This window comes from Pieris rapae, chromosome 3 (genome assembly GCF_905147795.1).
Source record: "Pieris rapae chromosome 3, ilPieRapa1.1, whole genome shotgun sequence".
Lineage (NCBI taxonomy): Eukaryota > Metazoa > Arthropoda > Insecta > Lepidoptera > Pieridae > Pieris > Pieris rapae.
Window position 1 is genome coordinate 2,996,960 of NC_059511.1, and position 25,906 is coordinate 3,022,865.

A 25,906-nucleotide genomic window follows, 5' to 3' on the forward strand; every position below is an offset into this window, starting at 1 on the left:
ATTTACAGAAACTCAGTTCAGTTCTAGTTATCTATTTGTATGTGCTCTAAATGAATGTCATGTTTGCCTCTAAGTGCTTGTAACATTAAAAATTGTATTAAAACTTATAATTATTACTATATATGTATATATAACTATAATCCGTAAAAAAGTGTTTTTCTTTAAATGTGTAAAAGTTATGTTCATAAAAGACAATACTATTAAAAATTGTATTTTGTGTTTGTTTTTACCAATGTATCAGTGTGCCGAGCGTTGGCAAACTTTATCAATAAAAAAAAATAAAAAAAATTATCTTTAAGTTTATTAATCACAGTTCTTTTATATATAAACGTCGTCAATCTGAAACAGATAACCGAGTTCAGAGTCATTCAGTTGTATAAAAATATGAATGGTGCAAATGGGGCTGCTTATTCAGAGTCGGTGGGCGTGAGGGTACGAGAGTCGTTGGGTGGCGAAGGGGGCGAGGGCGGCGAAGGAGGCGAAGGGGCAGAGGAGGCGCGGGGTCAGGTGGCTCGGCCTTTGCCCTCCTTGATAGCGATCACGTATCGCTGAGCTACGCGCTCCGGGGGGGAGAATCCGTCCGCGTACGAGGAATCCTGAAAATGGGATTTTGTTATACATAACGCATAAGATCAAGATATAATTATTACGTTTTACATAAGTCTACTTACATAGAAATGATGGTCAAGTCTTATTACACTTTTTGTGTCGAATGAATAAGTAAGTAATAAGAGTTATATGCAGAAACTAGAATTAGAACTAGAACATACAGAATTTAGACTAACAATCATGATTCTAAATTTTATTCTTTAAAACTGATACGTCTATAAAAGTGGCCACTGTTAATTCTTTAAACTTGTAATCAAATTTTCGTTTACTTAAGCTATCTAATAAATTACTGGGTATACCATTTATAAGCTACGGGCAAAAATTAAAAAAGAAATCTGAGTAAAGTGAAAGATGTACATAACCAAATGCTTCATGATAAATAAATAAGCTAAACACTAAAAATCATACGGATTCATGAATGGCGATGCAATACAAAAGAATAGGAAATATAAGAATTTAAGAAGTCACATGTTCTCTCACCATAAACGGTCTACGTCATGCGACTCGTTTTTTTGTCTTCTCGAAAAAAGATCTCCACTAGATGAAATTTATTCTTTTTTGTTTAAAATTATCCTTCATTCATTTTAATATAAATAACAAAAATATTAACAAACCTCAAACAAAACTTCATAAGGATCAGCAGCTGAAGACGGGAGCCTGTTCACTACTGCCCGGTAAAAACACGTAGTTTGAGGGTAAAGTGCCATAACCACTGCACCCTTGGGGAAGAGCGCGTGCTCATCAGTCCTGGGATCAGCTCTCATCAGGGGTAAAGGCACCACCCGACGTTTGCTGAGCACATGACGATTCTTCTGCTCCTCATCAATATCGTCGACTTCATACTTCCCTTGTGCTGGGAGCCAACTCACCACCTGGTAATTAAAAAATATCTTAAACAATAATTTTACTTTAATCAATAAACTTTTTTCTAAATATTTCAATTGGCCAAAATACTGAATTTATTAACAAATAATCTAATGGTATTCTTTTACTTTTACGTGAATTGCACTAGCGTGATTTCTTTGTCTATCATTTATTTTACATTGATGTACCATCGACAGGCTAAAATGCACCTAGAATCTTTGATCTTGCCAATATTTTACTTTATGATAAAAATTCAAGATTTCGGTTCATATATTATGTAAATTTGGAATTATTTAATAAACAATTGCCTCTGCCAATATCCAATTCTCCTCTTTGTCGGAGACTCGAACTAATGCTGCAACGGCGTCTCCAGCACGAGCCACATGACCTCCGTCAGCTGGAATAGCCCCGCACAAGGGGGGCGCACGCTCACCCACTCTGCCCACATGCAGGGGCAAAGTCTGTGCTGCGCTTAGCAGCATTTTCATTAGGGCCCCACAACCTATCGTTTCCTTATTGCCTGCGTGCCTTGCCTAACAAATAATGTGTTAAATAGCCGGGTTTTTTGCTTATATCCAAGATGTTGAAAGAGAGTTAAGAGTTACTTCTGTACAAAAAAAACAACAAACAAAAATGAAGTATCAATCATTAACAGCCAGTAGACAGAATTTTTAAGGAGGAATTTGAAATGGTTATGGAAAGAACATTTTAACCTTGGTCACATTTAACAAGCACAGTACATACTTTAAGATTTTCAATAAGGCCTACAAAAATCTAAGCACAGATAAGGGCACTTTACCCTTTTCATAATCAAATTGGATGCTGTTTGAACCTAATTACTCTGGCATTACTTTGCAAATAAATAAATGTCCGAACCATTCTTATGTAATAAATTAGTTTAAAAATATGTGTCAAAACATTACATATTTAATTTATTGAAAACATAAGTATATTTATTCAAAGGCCCAACCTAAACTATTTTTATTACAAATTCAAAAACTTATAGGGACCTCAAATATTATGATATGTTAATTCTAAAATTTTTAATTTTCTATAGCTTTATGTTGTTTTATATCAACAAATTCCGAGATTTTTAAATTGATATTTAATATTAATATGTTATAATTATATATTGTTATAATTTAATATGTTTGTGGATCAATATATCTAAGCATAAATATAGATCACTGCAGTACATTTTTACATAATATACCTGAATTCTTCTTTCATTCTTGATGGCCCGAATCTCATAAATCCTTGATAATGCTGCTCGCAGAACTCTTTCTTCCTGTTCTGCTGCATTCAAACCATTTTTGTATAGGTTCTTTAACTGCATTTGCTGTTACATTTAATATTAGATAAACACATTGAGTATGTATAATACTTAATCTTTACAATGTTAGTGAATATGTCTAATTATATAAGGTGACTTATGTTTAATATAAATTCAGCTCACTAGTAGAATTATTAAGAAATCATTTTACCAACTTTTAAGTAAGAAAATATTTAAAGTACTTGGGTGATGAAACATTTAGAAAATATTATTAATTTAACACACAGTAATAATTTTTCATTATTCCTTGTTTTGTGAAATGCCATTTAACAAAAATTTAAATTATGATGACCCATTCTTTCCTTGCTTAAGTAATGGTAACAATATAAGTATTTGATTTTATTCACCACAATTATATTTTATTATTATATTCAACTATTTTTATTTCTAGTAGTAAATTAGATTATCCCTTACTGATGCACTTGTTAATAAATTTCATAATTTTTTAATTGCCAATTATAAAATAAACAAGTACCGCTATTATTGGATAATATAATAGTAAATAATTTTAAGTAAACAAAAACATACCTGTTGGGATGAACCAGAATCTTCAGCAGTTGGTGAATTTTCTGCTGTCTTCTCAGCTCTAAGTATACTCTCAATACATAGTTCATTACGACTTCTTTCTGCTTCTATATCATATATTAATCTATGCATCGATCGCAGTCTCTCCTAAAAGTAATCAACCATTGTTTTGTCACCACATTAATATATGAATTCAGTATTAAATTTTTAGTGTAAAAATACAATTACATTTTGGCTAATATTCAACTAAGTACTCTTATGATGTATAATTGTCTAATAAAATATATAATTAGTTATTTACCAGGAATAAAAATAAACAAAATGCATTTCCAACAATGATCATTTAATAAAATGTTTATGTTTTGGCCTTTCTGTAACCTTTTCACAGTGTAGTCGCCATTCCGATCTTTAGTAAAAAATTATTTCTTGATAACATTATACATTTGTTAATTTATACTTGCTGAATATTACAATACATAGTTGAAAATGTTGCTTACTTGCACTTGTTGTGCGGCTACATCAGCCGTTAGAGGCATTTTACTGTTCAAGATCTGACAATTCTGATAACTTCCAACTGAGATAAACTACATGCACCCAGCTGATACAAACAAAAACCTGAAAAGTACGAATTTAAAACATAAAGTTCAGGTACTCTGTTGACGTTTCTAGATGCATTTATTACTTAAATCACTTCAAAATTTCGGAACCAGTGAACTTAACTAAGCTCTACAATAAAAATTAAAAACATTTACTAATATGTACACATGCAATAGGCAAATTTGTTAAATAAACACCATGGATATTTCATCTACTTACAAAGACAGCAGCTCGGAGAACAACTTTAACAAGCATAACAACGTTCAAAATTATGTTTGTTAAGATTTGGCATTACGATTCATTTACAATGAAATGTAAAGTATTGACAAAATCACTTTTCGACAGGCGTGACGTATAGACGCTGTAAAACGAAATTGTAAATTGTGTGGGAAATTGGCAATGACACTAATGTCAGAAATGACACTGCTAACAGTGATGGCAATTATTCAGATAAAGATAAAGTCTCCCTTATAGATCAAGTTTAAATTCCCTAAATATGAAGAACTCCTAAAGTTAGATAGCCTCGGTTCGAAAGGTAGAATGTAGAATGTAGAATGTAGAGACTCCTTTTCCGCACTTAGACTCTTAGCAGGTCCGTTGTGCGTGAAGTCCTGGCTAACTAAGCCAGCCTAACTCCTTCCAGAAGCACAGAAGCTTCCTGGGCACTTCGCAGGCTTCTCGGAGCGACCTCACTGTTTTGAGGATTTCTGTACGTTGTTTAGCCACAGCCTCGCATTCCAGGACTACGTGGGTGACTGTTTCCTCTGCGCTGAGACAGCCTCTGCACGCGGGGCTATCTGTCACGCCTAGGACAAAAAGATGTTTGTTGAGGAGACAATGGCCCGTGATTGTACCTATCATTGTTCTGAGACTAGTTCTGTTAAGGTTTAGTAGCTGTTTTGTCATTTTTGGGTTAGCTGCCGGCATAGCCATTTTGGATTGCCTACAGTCCTCACTTCGTGACCAGCGTTGTTGCTGGAGTTCTTCTGATCTTTGGCGAATCCATGCTCGCACCTGCGAGAAGGGCAAGGGCAGGAGAGGATACGGGCCAGCAGGCAATATGTCCGAGCCTCTTCTCGCAAGTTCATCGGCAGCATCATTGCCAAGAGATCCACTATGTCCTTTAATCCACTGTAGGGTAACCCTGTTTGTCAGGGCTATTTCCTCCAGTGCATTATGACATTCTAGTACCAGCAAATTATTTGTCGTTTTGCTTGCTAGTGCCAACAGCACGGACGCACTGTCGGATACAAACTTAATGCAAAAGTTGTTTACTCTTAGTCGCTGCACGACTCTGGCTGCTTCTGTCAGGGCGACACATTCGCATTGAAAAATCGAGCTGTGCGTGCCTAGAGATAAGTGTGTGTTAATGTTGAGATCCAAGGAGAATATGCCAGCGCCGGAGCCACGCCCTGTTTTTGAGCCATCAGTATATATTCGAAGCTCATTCAGGATCGATCGATCACATTTCTCTTCTTTCATTTGGACCTGGTATTTCTTGTTTATTATATGTTGGTTAACGATCCTATCGCATGGCGCGGCTATTAGAGGTTGGTACTCTATTGCCCTGTTGAGAATCGCTGTGTGTGCGCTATAGTGATTTTTGCCCCATAGATCCAATATCATAAGCCTAATGGCTGCTAATGCTGCCTCCTGCTGTATGTGTAGATCCAGGGGTACAATTTTTAGGGCCAACTCCATTGCTGCAGTTGGTGTTGTTTTCATGCAACCACAGGTAGCCGATAGAGCGAGCCTTTGGAAGCGCCCAAGTTTCGTTATTGTCGTTTGTAGTTCTGTTCTCGGCCACCATACCAGGGCACCATAAGCTAGCATTGGCCTTATTACGGCAGTGTATAGCCATAGGGTGATTCTGGGTGATAGGCCCCATTTGACGCCTAGCATCTTTTTGCATTGATAAAAGGCGATCGTTGCTTTGTTTAGTTTATGTTCAAGGTGTTTGTTCCATAGCAGTTTACTGTCCAGAATCACACCTAAGTATTTAACACTTTCTTTTAGTTTTAGTTCAGTGTTGAAGAGTTTCGGTAGCTTGTGCGGTCCGAGAACTCTCCTGTTTGTAAATAGCACTAGTTCCGTTTTTAATGGATTGACAGATAGCTCGTGCTGATTGCACCATCTCTCAATTACTCTGAAAGCTCTTCCCATGAGATCGCATAAGGTGCTTTCAAAGTTTCCCGATGCTAAGATAGCTATGTCATCCGCATACCCTACTGTGTAAAGATTGATAGCATTTAGTTCTGTAATGAGCTCATTTACCACTAGATTCCACAAGAGCGGCGAAAGGACGCCACCCTGTGGGCAGCCCCTGCAGACAATGCCTCTTGTAGTGGTATTTACGGTGAACTGTATAGCTCGTTGTTTTAACATATTATTGATCCACTCTGTAAGAGTCGTTGGTACTCCACAAGATACAAGCGCTCTGGTAATGCTCGCGAAATTCGTTTTGTCAAAGGCACCTTCAATGTCAATAAATGCGCCAAGGGTTGACTGCTTTATCTTCAATGAGTTGCCTATGCGGGAAACAACGTTATGGAGTGATGATTCCGTTGATTTGCCTGAGCTGTAGGCATGCTGATTGGGATGTAAAAATCTAGACAGGGATACCCGACTACGAATCTCCAGATCTCCCAGCCTCTCCAGCGTCTTGAGAAAGAATGAAGTGAGACTGATGGGCCTGAATGATTTGGCCTGGGTATAGTCCTCTCTACCCGGTTTTGGGATAAAAATGATTTTCACTTCTCTCCATTTCAGAGGTATATAGCGGTGAGCTAAGCAGGCTCGAAATACTGGTACCAGATGGTTCACCAAGATATTCCCACTCCATCTTAGTAGACCTGGGAATATGCCGTCCAAGCCAGCCGCTTTGAATGGTAGAAATGAGTTGATTGCCCATGTTACTTTTTCTTTCGTGATTATTTTGTCAGCTACCTGCCAGTCGGAGTTGATGGTGGTTCTTTCCGAATGGGGTTGCCATGATTGCTCGTTGGTGATTACACAGCCTGGAAAGTGAGTCTCCAGTAGTAATTCACAGGTTTCAGTTTCGGTTTTTGTAAATGTTTTGTCTGGTTTTTTAAGGCAACCTATCGAGTGATGGGTCTCACTGGAGAGACACGATTTGACTCTACTTGCCTGGTTATTGTTTTCAATACTAGTGCAGAAGTGCCTCCAGCACTCCTGCCTTCTAATACGAAGAAGTTTTTTGAATCGCCGTCTTGCGACTGTGTAGTTGTCCCAGTCGGAGGGTAACATTGTGTTACTCGCTCTATTGAAAAGCTTCCTGACTTTCCGGCGGTGCCTTTCCAGCTCGGGGCACCACCAGTTCTGTTTACCCCCCCATCTTGGAATGGTGAGGGGACACGACTGCTCATAGCATGTCAGGAGTAGGGACGTTAAGTTGTTAACATGTTTATCTATGTCCTGTACGTCAATGTTTGTTGGTATCGTTAGTTTGTCTACCCCGGAGCTGACAAGTCTGTAAAATTTTGCTGAATCAGTTCTTCGAGGTATTCTTCTTGGTTGTGGTTTAGGTAGTTCCCCTTTGATTGCAAAGCGGATCCACCTATGATCCGAGCATGATAATTCTCTTGATACGTGCCAGTCCTGTATGTGATTTGTCAGGCCTGCCGTTATCAATGTTAAGTCAATTATGGTATGTGAACGCGCGTTGATGAAGGTTGGTTCTGAACCGATGTTTGCTAAGATAAGATTATTACTAAGAATGAAATTAAGCATATTCTCACCTCGAGCGTTGGTATTACTGTTACCCCATAGTGTGTGGTGTGCGTTGGAGTCTACTGCGATGATGAGCTCCAGTTGGTCCCTCTCGCAGTAGTCGGCCAGAAGGCTGAGTTCCGGAGTGGGTACATCCTCGTCGCCCGGTAAGTAGGCTGACGCCAGGACGATGTCTGGTTGCTCGTTTCTGGGTAACCTAACAGTTGTAAGGTCCCTTGAACATAGTTCGTTTATTAATAATGCTGGTACATGTTTAGGTATTATTATGCAGGTTCTTGGGTTACTTACGGAGGTGTCCAGTAGAATTTTACCAACAGTGTTACCCAGACCGCATATTTTGCCATTCCGGATCCACGGCTCCTGGATCGCAGCGATGGTCTTGGGGTTGGTTTCCAGCAGTCTGCGCAGGGAAGCCGTCGCTGTTTGACTATGCTGGAGATTAGCTTGAATGAGGTCAGTTCGGCGAGGGGGAGGAGCGCAGACAGCTGTCGCTGAGTTCACTCCCCCCTGTCTCCTGAAATAACTCTTCATCAGAGGTTAGTTGTGCCGCCTCCATGGGGGACTGAGTTTCGGCTGTTCGGTCATCCACAGCCTTCCCCTTCGGTGACATGGGAGGCACTGGCCCCGTCGTCGCCGTCCCCGATGTACTCGCGGTGGTTACAGGTGGGGCTTCAGCTACCTGTGAGGACTCCTCCTTTTCTAGGATCCGGATATAAATGTTCCCCAACAGGTAGTATATCCGCCTTTCCTGTGCTTTAATCGTTATGATCTCGGACTCCGGTACACGAAGGAAGAGAGAGACACCTGTTGGGTCCTGTGTTCTCCTTTCGTGTGTAAGGGTCCATGACCTAATGTTTAAGTGGCGGTTTTGCCTCGTTACAATTCTCATTAGGCTCTCCGTACTGCCAGTGTACTCTGGAACATGTAACAGACACGGAACCTTCCTTGGGATTGCGGACTGAGGCCGAACCACTAGTTTGGTATCGGTTATGGGGTTGTTGATGACTTCGCAGGTTCTGGTTAGCCACCTCATTGCGAACGCGTCCTCGCACCAAATCTTGAGGACACCGTCCGAGAAATGGGCTTTACCCCGGAACCGGATGTCATTTGGTTCTGTTGTCAGGGTAGCATCATAGTCCGCCATTAGTTCGTCATGTAGCTTACCCTGGATTTGTAGGCGGATATCTTCCGCTTGTTCTGGCGTCATATCTAGGAAAGGCTCAGTCATTACGGCAACACAAAACTTATTAGCTTTGTATGATGCTGCCGCTTCCGCGTAACCCGCGTAACTCCCACCGTACGAGGTTTGTTGGGTTTTATCCTTTTCCGTTCTCCGGTCGGTGTTACGGAGTCCTCCGGCCGTACGCGTTTCTGGCCTTTCCTCGGTTGGTTGGTTTTTGGTTTTTTGGGGTTGTTGTTGGCTGGGTTCTTAGGTACCCCTTTCCTTCCACCTGTTGCCGTGGTGGCTTCAGGGGCTGGTTTAGGGTCCACTGGTGGCCCTTGAGCGGTGCTTGACCGCTTCTGCCATTCTGCCGCCCTGCGGGCTTTGTTGAGTCGACGCCTCTTTGAGGCGCTTAAAACCCTGGTCATAGCCGGTTCCTGAATAGCGGTTTTCAGGGCCGTCATGTCCATGGACGAGGACGGTGCACCAGGTGCATTCGCCATCGCAGTCTCAGTCTCCCGCATCGCTTTTGCCGCAGGTGCCTCACCTTCAGACGCAGACTGTTTTGTTGCATCGTCCAGAGTTGCTACCTTTGGTTCGAAAGGTAATCTACATTAATAAAAATGAATTCGGGTTATTTGTTTATTATTTATTTTATGGAATATGTAATATAACCAAAAATAGAAAAACTTAGTATTATCTCTATAGGGTACAATAGAATAATGTTCCATATATTGATATGGTAAATATTTGTAGATACTAAAACGGAAGGCTAAGTAAAAAATATCACATAAAAGTGAAACGAAGTTTGCAGGGTCAGCTTGTTTCAAATATAAATTAAAAATAGTTTTTTGATATTTCGGTCATAACTAAGCTTGGTTTAAATTTGTTTATGTTTGTTGATTGGGATCTTGGTCTTTGCCTTAATATGAATTGTATAGGATCATCCGTTTTATATAAACAATTGAAATATACTACATTGTGTAAAAAATGTGTTTAATATTTACCAACTAGAAGAGTATATATAATAGGCACACATTATATATAGTAAGAAATTAACAAATAAAATTACTAAAAATAACCAAATTAAATTACACGAAATTAACCACAATTTCAACAACAATAGTAACGTCCTATATCTAGTGCGAGCGTCGAAGAAGTGCGCCCGACCATACAGCGCGCCGTGCTTATATAGCCTGAAAACCAGTTTAGTCCAGTATACCCCACTGCTACACGTCACTTGACTTTTTACAGCTTATTCGGCCTCTCCTGACGACGGTGCGTCCTCGCCCGTGTGATGATAGGCAGGTTGGCATGTTGAAACTTGACCTGCTGATGACTCTTGTATCACGTGCGGTGGTTGTGGTGAAGGACTATCGTCATCATCAGCGCCACCTAAAAATTACATGATTTTTGTTATTATAACGTTAAATTAACATAACTTCATCGAAAGTAAGAGCGCATCCATTACTCTCGACACAACATTAGTTCATTTTTTTTTTACATAGCAAGAGCGTCTCCATTGCTATCAACAGTAAGAGTGACTCCATTACTGTACATCACACTAAGCAAGAGCGACTCCATTGCTTTAACAGTAAGAGCGACTCCATTACTGTACATCACACTAAGCAAGAGCGAATCCATTGCTATTGATAGTAAGAGCGACTCCATTACTATCACACAAGACTCCCGCAGGTCTTTACCAAAATAGGTACTACCTATATGATAAGCAGTCCTAATAAAATTACAGTTCTCACAAACATTTATCAACATACATAAGTTTTGAAAAGGCAAGTAAAAATTACTTACTCTCAAAGAATGCGGCACACACATCAGGGGTCCATTCCCCGCGCCAGGGCAACATGTATTCCGCGGCAGCTTTACCATAAGAACCAGCGACTAATTTTAGTTCATATCTGTCCTGCGACAACGTCGCTAAAACCACATATGGTCCGCGCATACAGGAGTCTAGCTTACCAACAGCTTGGCACAAATGCAAAATCGCCGCCATTAAAATGCACACCCTTGCGAGTCAACCTCGCAAAGCACGATGTCTTCATATCTTGACCATTGCTAATGACTCGGCATAGATACTCGATCTCCGTAGTCTGAAAGTTACATTTTTTTTTAATTAATGAAAAAGCCTGCCTGGGTCCCTTACCCTTACCCCCATCTCTGACACATCATGTAATGTACCTAAACCCTCTTCTATTGTTTTACTAGGTAATAATACGTCATATACACAATTACAACACACAAGGGCTCTGCCTGAATCTATGTAAAATCGTAACGTATTTGATATAATTCGTTGATATACAACCTGTGCATTGCCTAATTCTTATGGCATCTTTATGTACTCATAGTGACCCTCAGGTGTTACGAATCTCGGAGTGGTGTCGATGTTTTTTATTTAATTTTATCTGGTGAAAGCCAGTAGCCATATCAAGGTAAATATAATAGGTAGCTTTACCTAGCCAAACAATATGGTCCGCAATTAACGGAAGCGGGTATTTTAAGTGTCTTTGAGTTTTAAGTTTAAAGTCGACACAAAGCCTATCTGAATCGCTTTTTTTCTTTACAAATCTCTATCTCTAATTATTTATTGATTTAACACATCTTTTATGATATCTCTAACGCGTAATTTTTCATCATACGACATTTTATAAGGGCGGTAAACTATAACTAATTTAGCCTACCGCTCGACTCGGAACGCTGTCGAACAAAACAGTCCTCCGTTTTATGTCCTACCTTCTTACAAAATGTGCAAATAATTTTGATATTAGAAAACTGCCTTTTTTCTAAACTTGAATTGTTTGTAGATTGAGTCTCTGGTGCGGTTTCATACTTAGTTTTTTTAGGACACAAAATTTGTATATGACCAATTTCCCTACATGAATCATGAACAGTTAATATTAGACTGAAAATTATCTCGTTTTCAGAAATTATCTCGCAAATTTGGCCTTTTAACGTGATTTTGTATTATAGAGCGCGGTTCTAGGGGCTTGGTATATAATGAGAGGAATTTAACTAAGCCTTCCGATGATAAATTAGCACAAGTCGCGGCGGCGCGAACTTGTGGGTCCTTAATACCCCAAATAACTACTGCGACAATTAACTCTTCACTCATTCCTCGTACAACACGCAATACGTGAGATAACTATCAGAGTCTGTTGTCATTACGTCGAATAAAATATTTGCTAAGTCTACTCGCTACGGAAAAAGCTATTTAAATTCTCTCAACTATGATCATTACTAAGCCACTCATTTAGCCACACTTTAGCATCCCCTTTCAAAAAATATCCAATCAGAGATACACACTCACGGTCATCCCAATAATTAGACAACCGCGCAGTCTTCCTGCTCACACCATATATCGAAATATTTGAAAGACGGATCAAAATTAGAAATATAAATGGAGTTAGATCTTACCAGAATTGTGCTCAACGCACTTACTAGTTTGTCGGTCACCTGATTAAGTACCAGATCAGTGCTTGACTCGCATGCGCTGCTTGAACTTGGCACCGGAGCGTTCTCAGTACCATTGTGCGAACCGTCAGTACCAGGTGGTAATGAGTGTCACTTAAGGAAGAAAGCAGCAAATCCGATGGTGTTGCGCATGTCGGTGCAAAGGGCCAATCCCCTCGCGGTGGTGTTGCTGAGCACTGTTGTGGTGACACCACTGGTGGACATAGCTCAGTCGCTTGCGTCGGTTGACGGTTTAATATCGACTGTAACGTTTCTTCAAGTCCAGAGACGGGCACACCGTCTTTTTTTTACGTGTTCACCGCCTACCCTCCATTATTTTTATTAAACGTATATCACTCGCGTTTCAAACTGACTAAAATAAAACCACGTGGGCGTTAATTTAAACTAATCAGAAATGAGAACGAATCCCACTACTGAAGTAAGAAATTAACAAATAAAATTACTAAAAATAACCAAATTAAATTACACGAAATTAACCACAATTTCAACAACAATAGTAACGTCCTATATCTAGTGCGAGCGTCGAAGAAGTGCGCCCGACCATACAGCGCGCCGTGCTTATATAGCCTGAAAACCAGTTTAGTCCAGTATACCCCACTGCTACACGTCACTTGACTTTTTACAGCTTATTATATACATACATATATTACAGCACCTTATAGCTCATATTAGCGACTTGGGAGTCTAGGAATCGCATTCGAATAGGCGCCTCTATTAAGTACTAAGTAGTAGTATTGGCATTAGGGTGTTTGTTGCTTTTGTCGGCGTTGTAGAGTTATCGATAAAAAGATTGGAGTACCTTCATTGGAACACCTCCAAGCTTTTTAAAAATAATTTAAAATTGTGTAATGTATTTAAATTTGTAAACAAACCGTTATTTTTTACTTTTCTATTGGTTGGTTAGTGACATTCTGCAAATATAAACTCAAATTAAATCTGTTACTTTCAAATTTACGTGAATCGCTGAAAATGAAAATCTGCGTTTATTTTATTCGGATTTTTTCAAACTTGGCTTTATTTTGGACTTTGATTGAATTGCTTTGCTGTACGACCTTGGCATACATATTCTTGCAATAATTGTATGTAAGGTAATATTTTTTAGGTTTTTTTATTTTTGATTATTAATCGTTGAATACCGGCTGACGTACGAAAAAGCATGACTCGTTGTTCTGACTCCTGTTATGCTAAGCGTTCGCTTGCATCTCATTTGAGACAAATGATTCCACTCGATTGGTATAATATGCGTCCGAGAAGTCACTTTTTCTTTTATTTATAGAAATAGTAAAAATACCATAAAAATGATTCAATTTTATTTCTAAAAGTATGCCATCATTTTGTTTTGTTATGACGTTGTCGCGTTAAACTATCGTCCGTAAACTGACTTTATAGACAAACATTTTTTGTGGAAGAAAACGGTTTTACTAAATGTTATTTTTTTTAAATATAACAGTGGGAAAACGGGCAGGAGCACCTGATGTTAAGTGATACCGCCGCCCATGGAGACTCTCAATGCCAGAGGGCTCGCGAGTGCGTTGCCGGCTTTTAAGAATTGGTACTCTCTTTTCTTGAAGGACCCTAAGTCGAATTAGTTCGGAAATACTTCAGTAGGCAGCTGGCTCCACAAAGTAGTGGTGCGCGGCAAAAACTGCCTACTGCAGTTATGGAACGGTGAACGGTGGACAGGCAGAATACGAAATTCCACCCGTATCACCTCGACGTCCGATGATGAAACTCAGCTGCAGGTATTAATCCGAACAACTCCTCTGAACACTCTCCATGGTAAATGCGGTAGAAGATGCAGAGAGATCCCACATCTGTACCCAACGCCAAAGGATCAAGCCGCTCGGAAAGAGTTTGGTCGTCAACGATTCGAACCGCTCTTCGTTGAATACGGTCAACGGGTCAAGTGGAAGGAACTGGGGAGCACCCGCCCAAAGGTGGGAACAGTACTCCATGTGGGGCCGAATTTGCGCTTTATATAGTTGCAAGGAAGGGTAGTACCTATGTAATTTTTTATAATGTTAGTTTTTTCGAAAATTGTCATGTATAGACAATATTTAGATGAAATACAAGTTATTTTATATAAATATCTAATGCGTGAAACTTAGTCTATTACAGATTTTCTTCTATGGATTCAACTTACAATTCAAATAGAGTCAATTGCCACCACTTCTGTGATATGTCATAGATCTATGACAATTGTTGTTTTGGCGTTTAATAAAAATACAAACTAAAATCCGCTAATATTACATTAATAACACAATGATTGTTTAAGTTTTTAAAATAAAGTAAACCTTTTAAATTTCTAAAATAAGAGTACAAGTATATTTTTGAGTAAATAATTAGGTCAGTCCATTAAAAAGTTTTGCCAAATTGGTTACCGGTACGTCAGAGGATATTCACTTGAGAAATTAAATTGAAAACAAAGTTGTTTATGAGTAAATAACAATATCAACTACAAAAGTGAAATACGTGTTCTATTAAGTGTTTCAGTTACTTGTGTTTATAAGTTTAATATTCGAATTTCTAAGTGAAATATGGCAGAACACGATTATTTAGATTCAATGGAGAACAATCACTTAGATGGAGCCAACGGATCTCTTAACATGACTGATAATAGCTCGGGTGTAAGTATAATATAATTATTATACAGAAGTTTGCAACTTATTTATGCAGAAGCGGTAAAAATCAAAACCTAGGATACCTATAGTTTTTGACATAATAAAAATAACACGCAGACGCGATGCTATCTATGGGAAACCAAACAGACGCGCTGTAAAGGCGTAGTCTATATTTAACAAATTTTATTGCATTACTAATTAAAAGTGCAGTTTGTAATGTATATGTTAAATATCACCTATCATTTGTGTTTAATGTAATGGATGGAAAAATATTGGAACTCTGGGTAATGCTCAAATATTTGAGTAAATGGTCTCAAATAAACCTTAATTGGTAATTATTATCCTTCATTATGAGGCCTAATAAGGTAATTGATTTGTTCTAATGTTGTAATCAATAATTATAGGAATATGTAATAGAAAGTAATAAATACCATAACTTGCTTTATAATCAAGAAGATCATAGTTATGTGTATTAGGGGATGACTACCCTAATCCAATATTATATATAATATTGAAATTGATAAGGTTGCAAATATGTGTTTAATGAATTAATATGTTTGGGTAAGGTAACCTTTAATATTTTGTTGTTTTGTATAGGGAGGTGATGAGGCATCAGGTACAGGTTTACCTGATATAGCAGCTATCAAAGCCCGAGTGCAGGAGATGGAAGAGGAAGCAGAAAAATTAAAGCAGATGCAAACTGAAGTTGATAAACAGATGAGTATGGGAAGCCCGCCTGGAATTAGTATGTACAAATCATTTATAACTAATAATTAAATTTACATGTATTTACTTTACATTTATTCTTATATTTAATAGCAAGCCCATTGAATATGTCGTTGGAAGAGAAAATAGAAGCTGACAATAGGTCAGTGTATGTTGGCAATGTGGATTATGGAGCAACAGCGGAGGAGTTGGAACAGCATTTTCATGGTTGTGGATCCATTAATAGGTAAACAATTTTTCAAATATAAAACTGATTATCTTTTCATACAAAATTATGCTAAGCATTTACTTTAAAAATATAGTGATCATTACATTATTAAATTTGGAACTTCAGTGCCTGATTGTCTCATGTCTTGCTTCTTACAGGGTTACTATTTTATGTAATAAATTTGATGGTCACCCCAAAGGCTTTGCTTATATTGAATTTGGAGACAAAGACAGTGTACAAACTGCAATGGCTATGGATGAATCATTATTTAGAGGCAGACAAATTAAGGTAAGAAATTTATTGAAGGTTTTTACTTTTAAGTTACTTTTAGGTTTAGTTAAATAATGTAAAACAGTACATACATATTTGTATTTACATTTATTCATCAGACTGAGTGTGTAAGTGTTTGTGATAGTTAAAAATTAAAAAATCTTTAATATAATATGTTCTATGTCATTTGATAACAATATTCCAGGTGATGCCAAAGCGCACAAATAAGCCAGGGCTGTCCTCAACCAACCGGCCACCGAGAGGAGCGCGCGGGCGAGGCCGTTCCTACCGCGGCGGCTACTCGCCCTACTACGCCAGCCTCAGACCCGCGATCCGCCGCGGCAGGTACAATCCGTATTGATAAGAGATATGTTTATATCAATGTTGTGAGGTTTTTCTAAATGAATGAAAAAGTCTTTCGTTAGATCAGGATAATTGCAACAAGCCTAAAAGTTACATAATTAAGATAAAATAGAATATATTTTTTTATTCAAAATAAGATTTAATTCAGAAGCTGTTGCAAATGCATTTTTTTAATGCTGTATTTGTCTAGAATCTGCTTGAGTTTGTTTTTATTTGCCCATTTGTTACGAATGTAATTAGTATGAAGTATTAAGTTTACTAGTTAAACCAAATCAAATTCTTTAGTTTTTTTTCTATTTATTTATATCATGCAACTGTAGTAAGTTATTACACTAATAAGTGTAATTTATATCTTATTACTTTTGATAAATTACACTTTAATTGTTAAAGAGATGAGATCCACATGAGCTTATTTGGTTGTTATATAGCTATTGTTGTTATAATATTGATATAAACATACTCTTACGCCCGAACCTTTTTGTGTATATTGCAAAACAATTTTCTATTTAAAATTAGTTCATATTTTATAAAAAAATTGTTTCGCAATAATATTTAGACTTGGAATTTTCGTCTTGAGGTATACCCCGGTGTAGTGCTTGTTGAATATATTAGCAATGTTTCAAATTTTTTTTATCACTCATGTATCTAGTATGCAAATTGCATGAAAATTTGTTTGGAGCTTAGTCTGTTTGAAATGTTAAATGAGGAATATATATACAAAATAAATATTATGACAATATATAATATGTATTTTAATAATGCATCCTTCCCTCTTGTGCATGAGGTTAAGAATAGTATGGAGAGGTTAAGGGTAAATACATGAGGACATGCTTAAAAAAATTCAGTAAATTTGTTTTTTTTTAAGTCCAAGACTACATTTCCTATATAACCTTATGTATAATGACAGATAATTTGTTTTCATCTTATGTGTTTAATGATTGTATTTATTAATTAAACAACAGCAATAATTGATCACTGTATGAATTGACATAATTTTTCCATATTACAAATTAAAATTTGTAAGTTCTTGTAACAGGGCTCATATGGTCACAGAATAAAAATATTGCAGGGAGTTTATTGCTTTAAAAACACTACAAATGATGTGTATAAGTTTATGTATTGTAGAATAGAATACTTGTAGTGTGTCTAGTTACTTATTTTTCTTGCTCTGTACTAAGTAATATGTTGGCACTTATGTTCTGGCTTCACATAAAAGTTGGTCTGCACTATTTTTCTTAAATTCTTTTTGTGCATGATAATTTCATATTTCAATTGTATAATTTAATTATAGGGTATTTGACCTCAGAGAAATATAGATTTTGATATTCTCTTGAGGATTGGTACAAAATTAATGAAAGTAGGAACATAGAATTTAATTGTCAGAACTATAATAAGATAGATATTATGAAAAATTGAATAACATTTAAAGTCAAGTACCCTAATTGCGAAAAATAAGCTTACTAATAATGTGGCTTGTTCGCAGGGGTATAAGGCGGGGATCATACTACAATCCATACTGAGTATGGTAGAGGGGCACCCGCCCCTGACGTTTAGTGATAAGTTAGAGGACCTTGTCCGGTTAAGTTAACAGTGGTTTAGTGAGTGTACTATGAACTGTTATTTTAATTTCTCGAAGGGTTTAAATAAATCCACAATTTTTTTAAAAGGTTACACAGTGTCATATAATCTTCCATTTTTCAATTTAAATGCAGTCTCAATATGCTGATCAATTGTAGCTTTGGCTGATGTTATAGATAATACAGAGAGAAATAAGGAAGAATGTTACAGTAGAAACCAATATTAGTGACCTATTTAATATAAAACCATCATGTTTTAAAGAATTAATTACTCACACAATAACAATAAATAAACACATTTCTAACAAGTCCACAACCCAACTCTATGGTCAACCTGTAGTACTAATAACCAAACTGATTGAGACTGAGAAATCAACTTTTTCATGTGGTAAAAGTGTCAAGACTATTTTTTTTTACTTAATTTTTCTGTGACAATTTAAACCACCTTATACACTTTGAAATAGTTAGGTTTTGTGCACAGTATTTTGTAAGATTTATCTGTAATGTTCTGAAAATAACAGTGATACATGGTATCATCCCATTAAATTGGCTTTATGTGTATATTTAGGAGCTGTTTTTGGTTATTAAAAATATTAATGCCATATCATGCTACTAAGTTCAGTCTTGATATGGCATAAACAAAGAAACTGATAAAGTAGCCTCATTGTGAGGTTAGTATTAATTGTATATATTTTTTCTTCATGGCATATTTTTTGTATCATTGATGCAATGACATTAATTAAATGGATGTGTTAAAAATAGGTACTGAATTATATTATGACGAGAATTGAAAAAAATGTCAACTTTAAGAAACTGATGTGTTGTTTTTTTTTTTCAACCCTTATTCAATCATTTATGTACAAGACGAAATATAGGAATATTCAATATACTATTAAAAGTTTAAGCGCGTATTTTTATAGAATATTTTATCTGATCCAACTGTCACAGACACACAATTAACAATACTAGAAATTGTACAAAAATTCATTTCCCTACACTAGAGTGCGCGTCAGTTAAGTCTGAACGCGGCCAAAATTTGAACTGATCCCAGGCCGCCATGTCTATGATAGTCTAAGATCCGGGATTAGAAAAATATACCCTCATATTCTGTTATTTAGATGAAACAATTTTTTATAAGCTGATTTCAATATCTTGAATTTATAAAAACAACCTCTGCCATCATAAACCTGCTGCAATTAATAGTAATTAATTAACAACTAATTTAATTTTTACTTTCTCATGTTAGTTACATGTACCTCGCGATTTAGAAATCTAACGCGGTGTAACAGTTTTTCTGTGGTAAAGTACTCTTTTAGATTTCTTTATTTAAGTTCTGTAGTTTTACGTTTAATAAATAAATATTAAAAACACAACCACAGGCTGACTTAAATTAAAGATTAAATACTGACCTATTAAAACTAAAGATTTTTGAACTACTATGATATTTGTTATTTTTTTACTTTTCCACTGACAAAACAACTAATAATACATTTGACACCTCGGGTTGGATTCACTCATGGATTTACAACAACAATTGATAGCGATTTGACATAACTTAAAACATGGATTCGAAATTTACGAAAGACTTAAATGATCCTAATATGTAAAGGAAAAATTCTACGAAAGACTAGGCGCTACGGTCGAAAGACCTGCGCCACGGGCGTAAAAAAAATGAAAACCACAGACTATAAAGGTAAATATTTTGAGATAAATCATAAAAATTTAGTCTCCTAATGTTTTCAAAACAATTGCAAAATCAAGTAATAATCGATTAACTGCTAGTCCCAATAAACAAACTGGGTACTAAATGTGAAGTTTTAACTGTGTATAGGCAATTATTATTCACTAGAAGCCCCTAATTCCCTGCTTCTGATATTGCATAGGCTTTCATTACAGAATGTCTCTAATAACAGCTGAATTTCTTAGTTTCGTTAAAAAACTAGAAGATAATGATGACAAATTAACATCTATCTCTCCAATTGAAAGAACACCAGCATTTGAATTCAATGTAAGTGTAAATTATTACCTTATTATTTTACAACATTAATTTAATTTTATCATTTAATTAATGTTTTTTTCTGATTCTATAATTTACTATTTATGTTTAAAATAATTTTAAGTGTTTAAATTGATTTCAGAACTCAATATGCTCTGTTTGTAATGGTTATTATGGGCCAAGTTTTGGTGAACCAGTATGTGTCACATGCCATACTTTTCTGTTTCCTGAATTTCAATCCTATTTGCCTTGCTCATACTTTTGCACTGAAAAGACAGATGATGGAGACTCTGGAAATGACGAACCTTCTGACTTAATTTTTAGCTCAGAGAAAAAATCCAATAGAACTTTCCCAATTCCAGCTTGGTGGCGTATCAGGGTAATTATAAAAGAAATTTATTAAAGTTGTCAGGAAACAAATTTGATGGATATATCACATTTTAAATTGAGTCAAGTTTACTACTGTTTTCAAATTATAACTAATATTTTCTTATTTTATTTAAGTTAGTGTTTAAATTCATGTTAGGAAGTGATAATTTTAAATTTATTGTGCTTCTGTTATACCTGTTTTGTAATTGAGCTTAAATTCATCGTAATTAGTAAAAACTAACGTTCTAAAAACTATATTAACAAATTCTAAAATCTATATTTAATCATTGAGAGTTTCTTTGAACCCTAGAAGGAGGGAGAGACATATAAAATTATAATTTTACTTATAATGCAATAACATTAAAAATATAAACCAATAATTTTACCATGGTGTTAGGTTTTTATTTTATCAAAACATGGACAAACATTTACAACAATATCAAAAAATCACCAAACTGTTTAACTTATGTTTACTTATATAGACAATTTTCAGACATCACTAGACAGTGAAACAAGCCCAGAAGACGATGCTAGCAGAGCCAGTAATTCTGGACCTAGTGGCAGTGGCAGCTGTGGTTCGGGGTCAGCAGTAAAAGACCCATTCATCCCTGGATATGCCCCTCCACCACAACCACCTAACCTTCCTCACACTCTCCAAGCTTTGACTACTCCTCGTCTTCCAGACAATTTGCCTTTGGGAATAGTTGAACATTTGCCATCAGAAGGTAAAATGACATATTATTGTTGACACTTATGTTTCCTATATTTTTTTGTCTAACAGAAAGCTCTTGATTTTTTAAGATAAAAAAGATTTTTTTATTTCATTTTCATTAATAGATCATAGTTAATTTAATTAATCATTAGATATAATATTTTTTTTAAAAAGATATTTTAAGATTTTATCTTTACAGTGCTACTATGCATATTCCGATATCTTGACGACATGTCGCTCTGCGCCTGCGCATGTGTTTGTACGCGTTGGCAGAGGTTGGTCCGCGCTCGTGTTCCACTTCCACGATGGGCCACATTCACAGCTGCCAGATGGCCGCTGTTCAGACCTATGTTTACTGACTTTGATTGGCAACGGGTGCGAATATTACGTTTATACATGTAAAAGAACCAATGGTGCAATCTTAAGGCCTTAGTATCAGATTTCTGATTTTGATACTTATTTTTAGTTGGTGATCAGCCTTCTGTGGCTGACTTATGCCATGGATTTCTTGGTATAATGCCGGTTTTCTCACGATGTTTATTCCTTGAAAGGACGCTTTAAATACATGAAGTTAATTTAATGTACATTTTGCCTGTGATTTGTGAATAATTCTGCAATTAAACATATATAAGGGATGATAAATACATTCAAATTTAGTATTGTCTTTTATTAACATAACTTTTAGACATTTAAAGAAAATACTTTTTTAACGGATTGAAGTTATGTGTTATTGTAAACTTTTAATTATTTAAATTTAATTTTAAATTGCGTCGAAACGTCAGATAAATTCTCTACGTCGGAAAAATCTTTAAACATTCAAATTTAATTAATCTGTTTATGTGTAGGCCACGTATGTGTTATGCCTAACACTTAAACAAGCATACGTTTATTATTAAAATTGATTTTCGTATAAATAATATTGTTATTAATTTGTGGCAAACAAAGCATAAAAAATTATTACATTTTTATTTCAGAAATACCAATCTTTGGTGGAGTCTTGTTTCTGCCGCAATTGTTTAGTGCAAATGTGTGTTCAAGCCGCACCCAGCGGTGAAGAAAATGCCTGGAGGTGGAACAGACTACGCAGCGAATTAAAGGTATATCTTAGGACTAGCTAACCCGGCAAACGTTGTTTTGCCATGTATATTATTTGTAAGAAACATTTTTTTAGGTCAATAAAAATAATTTTAAGTGTTCAAAAGAATGATTTATGTAGGGTAATAAATTAATATTTATTAATGTAGAGAATATATTTTAAATTACAATTCTTGCTAGTTATCTAAATATCAAAAATAAAGAATCAAAGAAATCAAATTAAAATAGGGGGTTGATTGTAAAGGGTTGAAAGGAAATGAAGGAACGTTAGAATTCTAGAAATTTCTAAATTATTTGAAAAATTCATAGAAAAATAAATAGCCATAAACCATCTAGGAAAAATTTCACATCGAATGGTGGAAGTTTCATGTCGATACGATTAGTGGTTTAGGCGTGATTGAGCCTCAAACGAAGACCATTTTCATTATATATATATAGATTAAGATTGACAAGCATCTGTATTTAGTCTTGTTCAGAAGTACTAGCGCAACACGTCATAAAATAAATATAAAAATTACTGCACGTAAATTTACATACAATTTTGTGCAGCTCAGAAATTCTGTAAATGATTAACTGACAATCACCACTTTATTCTGGATCCTGGTATTCCGGGAGCGCCATTTGATATGTTAATTACGTTTATGATTTTTAGCGATTTTAATTTACGATATAGTATTTCGGTATGATGATCCAATTATGTTAACCACGTCCGCAAACATGTCTTAAATTCTATTGTCCAAAAATCTCTGCATCCAAAAGTCCTGTCGGAATAATTTTTATTTGAATATAATATTCCTATTTTTTTATATAGAATAGGGGGAAAAGGGGCAGGAGGCTCACCTGATGTTAAGTGATACCGCCGCCCACGTACACTCGATGCCAGAGGGCTCGCGAATGCGCTGCCAGCCTTTTAAATATTTGTACGCCCTTTTCTTGAAGGACCCCAAATCGAATTTAGGGAATAGTTCAAGTTTCATCAAAATATGTAATTCTAAATTACTTAGTTTCTAAAAGTCTAGTTGATAAAAGGGCCTGGGACTAATGCTGGGCAGGCTACCTCTAATTAATTTGATATATTTGTTTTAAATATTGTTTGATGATTTGCTTTTTTAAAAGAGTACCGAGAGTTTTTTACGCCGGCTTTTTCTCTCGGCCCACACCCTCTGTCTTCTTTGCCGATGAGTAGGGATGCCTACAAGCTTGAATTGATTGACGTGGAATAAGTGATACCTAGATGATCTTATGTTCCAAAATAAACGTATTTTATTTTTTTTATTTTAGATGTTACGCAATGATCCTCCCGAAGGCATTGCAGCGACGCCCTTGGACATGAAGTGCTGCCACTGGCAGGCCAGCGTCACCGGACCGGCTGGATCGCCTTACGAGGGAGGCGTCTTCTTTCTTTACGTACAAGTGCCCTATTCGTGAGTATTTCATTCATTATTTTTGTCTGCTCTGTGGAGCCTTCAATAACGTTACCACAGATAAACTTATGACTCCGATATGTGTCAAGTAAGCTAATAATAATGTCTTTATTTGTTAGACAATACAGTCCTTTCATTAGATAGTAACAATATTTTAAAGGTATAATAGTTGAATTAATAAAAACAAAACGCAAATTATTTACTGGATGTAGGAGCAGTCCAACCTGTTGGCTGTCTTGCTAAACATAGATGGAGCAATTTGCTTATGAATTTAAGACTATGTCTTAAAGTAAGAGCGTCTTCAATCATATTTTTTTTTCTCTTTATTTTACAAAATAATGTAGTACAAAATGTTACATTGGAAAACCTATGTGGTTTATTAATGTAACCATAGCAGTCTTGTTTTGGAGCGCGACGAATGCATGTAAAAGTAGTTTTTTTAATTTAGAGTTTATGTTGGTCTCTGTTTAGGTAGCAGATCAGTTGGTATCTGATTATTTATTTATTTATTCATAAGAAGATACACAGCACAATACAAAAATAGATGAATATATACATAACATGGGCCAATTATAAATCTTCACAAATAGTTCATTATATATATATATATATATATATATATATATATATATATATATAACAAGAAGGTACCTAAACATTTCAAAAATTTTTAGTGTTCAACAAAACAATAAACAGAATTTAATTTGTTGACAATGAAAATGAAATCAATACATTTCATTCATCCTGGTTAAAATAATTTTGTACCAGAGCTCTCCTTGCTGCCTCCACACTCCAAGCGAACATATCAATGTCCTCCGTTGAGTTATTAAATTTGTTTGCTGCTCTAACCATAAAGTTCCTCCCTCTATAATTTGTGTTTACTCTCGGCACGTGCAATATGTTCATAATTCTAAGTGTTTTTTTATATGTTCGAAGGCTTATTTTGCTTACTAGCTCAGTACAATCGATTTCGCCAAGGTAGACTGTTTATAAGCCGCGGTAGCAAATACCGCAACGTTCTCTCACCATATAGTCATCTCGAGAAAAAGCTTATATATATACTAGCTTACAGTATTTTTAATATTTTCTTACAATTATTTGTTGTAACAGTCTGAAGTTAATGTCGCCATCTACATTCAGTTTATATATTTTTATTGTAAATACAATTAATAACTGTATTTTTAAAATTAATTATATAAAATTTCACGGCGAAACTATAATCGAACTTATTTTTTTTTTTAATATTATTGTGTTCGAATTATTTATAGATACCCAATGAGTCCACCAGTGGTGAGATTCTTAACTCGTATCCTGCACCCAAATGTCTCTCGTCATGGTGATGTGGGAATCGACTCTGTCCACCACAATTGGTCGTTGGCCTTGACTATCAGCAAAGTCCTCATCTCCATACAGAGTTTACTTACAGACCCTTATACTAATGTAAGTTGGCACTTTTATTATATTCGTTTATAATAAATTTATTAGATGAAGCAAAATGTATACCCTATGAACATTGTATACCACACATATTAATATGATTAATGCTAATATAATTAAAAAAAAAACTGAAATAAATAAAATGGACTAATTTTTACTTATGTTAGTTTAAAAAATCCTTTGTTGCGAGAGTACCTTTTATTCCATTTTGACTTTTTGCTATAGATTTTGTGACATTTCATTAAATAAAAATGGATCACATGCAATTCTGATTTTATATGTCGAGGTGTTACAAAATTCGGATTCCTAATGTATTAGTAGATTCTTAGTGGCTGTGTCATATTACTATTATGCATTTATTTTTTTGTATACGATATTATAGTTTGTGTTTTTAACAAAAATATACGAAGTTTTATTGATTCTTTTATTTTAGGTTTGTATGGAGCCGGAACTAGGTGAGATGTACGTACAAGATCGTACGAAGTTCGAAGCCCTCGCGCGACAATGGACGTGGAAGTACGCTATGCTTGATGTGTTGCCGTTTTGAATTGTCTAAAATTTGTATAAGTGTCTATGTATTTTACTCTCAATAAATATTATAAATATTGAAGTTAGTTTATTATCAAGTCAACATGTAAGGAAATATTATTTGTACTTGGTTTTTTTTCCGACTCCTTTTTTCATTTTCTTCCATATTTCAGTTAATTTCTCACAATTACACAAAACTGGCAGGCATTTTTCATTTCCCGGAGCCCTGCAGTAACCGGGGAATGGTGCTTCCC

General features: G+C 35.7%; 3 protein-coding genes and 1 long non-coding RNA gene across 5 annotated transcripts; 2 read left to right on the forward strand and 2 right to left on the reverse strand.

Annotated features, from left to right (window-relative positions):
• Positions 1 to 283: 283 nt before the first annotated feature.
• On the reverse strand, positions 284 to 4,288 carry LOC110991910 (SAGA-associated factor 29). Its single transcript, XM_022257500.2, has 7 exons — positions 4,148 to 4,288; positions 3,829 to 3,946; positions 3,335 to 3,478; positions 2,687 to 2,812; positions 1,782 to 2,006; positions 1,224 to 1,481; positions 284 to 596 (listed from the first exon to the last, which is right to left on the reverse strand). Exons 2-7 carry the CDS (start codon positions 3,865 to 3,867, stop codon positions 504 to 506), a joined length of 885 nt encoding a protein of 294 aa, XP_022113192.1. The 5' UTR covers positions 3,868 to 3,946; positions 4,148 to 4,288; the 3' UTR covers positions 284 to 503.
• Positions 4,289 to 10,210: 5,922 nt separating this feature from the next.
• LOC123690712 lies at positions 10,211 to 12,731 on the reverse strand. Its single transcript, XR_006751314.1, has 3 exons — positions 12,270 to 12,731; positions 10,650 to 10,948; positions 10,211 to 10,235 (listed from the first exon to the last, which is right to left on the reverse strand). It is a non-coding gene; the product is annotated as an uncharacterized LOC123690712 (long non-coding RNA).
• Positions 12,732 to 14,510: 1,779 nt separating this feature from the next.
• On the forward strand, positions 14,511 to 18,908 carry LOC110991389 (polyadenylate-binding protein 2). Of its 2 annotated transcripts, none has more exons than XM_022256733.2 (6): positions 14,511 to 14,953; positions 15,545 to 15,692; positions 15,767 to 15,899; positions 16,040 to 16,169; positions 16,357 to 16,496; positions 17,998 to 18,908. In XM_022256733.2, the coding sequence occupies exons 1-6, from the start codon at positions 14,864 to 14,866 to the stop codon at positions 18,032 to 18,034; spliced, it is 678 nt and encodes a 225-aa protein (XP_022112425.1). In that variant the 5' UTR covers positions 14,511 to 14,863; the 3' UTR covers positions 18,035 to 18,908. The 2 variants fall into 2 exon arrangements, with proteins under 2 accessions (XP_022112425.1, XP_022112431.1); XM_022256739.2 differs by lacking the exon at positions 14,511 to 14,953 and adding an exon at positions 15,101 to 15,312.
• An 865-nt stretch (positions 18,909 to 19,773) lies between these two features.
• On the forward strand, positions 19,774 to 25,734 carry LOC110991404. The gene is made up of 8 exons (XM_022256752.2): positions 19,774 to 20,099; positions 20,230 to 20,466; positions 20,950 to 21,181; positions 21,368 to 21,543; positions 22,143 to 22,265; positions 23,545 to 23,687; positions 24,956 to 25,127; positions 25,558 to 25,734. Exons 1-8 carry the CDS (start codon positions 19,989 to 19,991, stop codon positions 25,669 to 25,671), a joined length of 1,308 nt encoding a protein of 435 aa, XP_022112444.1. The 5' UTR covers positions 19,774 to 19,988; the 3' UTR covers positions 25,672 to 25,734.
• Positions 25,735 to 25,906: the final 172 nt, after the last annotated feature.

What these genes read in the sequence shown, in the direction of transcription:
- LOC110991404 (XM_022256752.2), top strand. Translation starts at nt 19,989, where the DNA reads ATGTCTCTAATAACAGCTGAATTTCTTAGTTTCGTTAAAAAACTAGAA. An exon ending in TGAACATTTGCCATCAGAAG is followed by an intron (nt 21,182 to 21,367) that starts GTAAAATGACAT and finishes TTATCTTTACAG; the next exon opens with TGCTACTATGCATATTCCGA. An exon ending in TTACAGACCCTTATACTAAT is followed by an intron (nt 25,128 to 25,557) that starts GTAAGTTGGCAC and finishes CTTTTATTTTAG; the next exon opens with GTTTGTATGGAGCCGGAACT.
- LOC110991389 (XM_022256733.2), top strand. Translation starts at nt 14,864, where the DNA reads ATGGCAGAACACGATTATTTAGATTCAATGGAGAACAATCACTTAGAT. An exon ending in TGACTGATAATAGCTCGGGT is followed by an intron (nt 14,954 to 15,544) that starts GTAAGTATAATA and finishes TGTTTTGTATAG; the next exon opens with GGAGGTGATGAGGCATCAGG. An exon ending in TTAGAGGCAGACAAATTAAG is followed by an intron (nt 16,170 to 16,356) that starts GTAAGAAATTTA and finishes ACAATATTCCAG; the next exon opens with GTGATGCCAAAGCGCACAAA.
- LOC110991910 (XM_022257500.2), bottom strand. Translation starts at nt 3,867, where the DNA reads ATGCCTCTAACGGCTGATGTAGCCGCACAACAAGTGCAA. An exon ending in TAGCCGCACAACAAGTGCAA is followed by an intron (nt 3,479 to 3,828) that starts GTAAGCAACATT and finishes GATTACTTTTAG; the next exon opens with GAGAGACTGCGATCGATGCA. An exon ending in AGAATGAAAGAAGAATTCAG is followed by an intron (nt 2,007 to 2,686) that starts GTATATTATGTA and finishes ATTATTTGTTAG; the next exon opens with GCAAGGCACGCAGGCAATAA.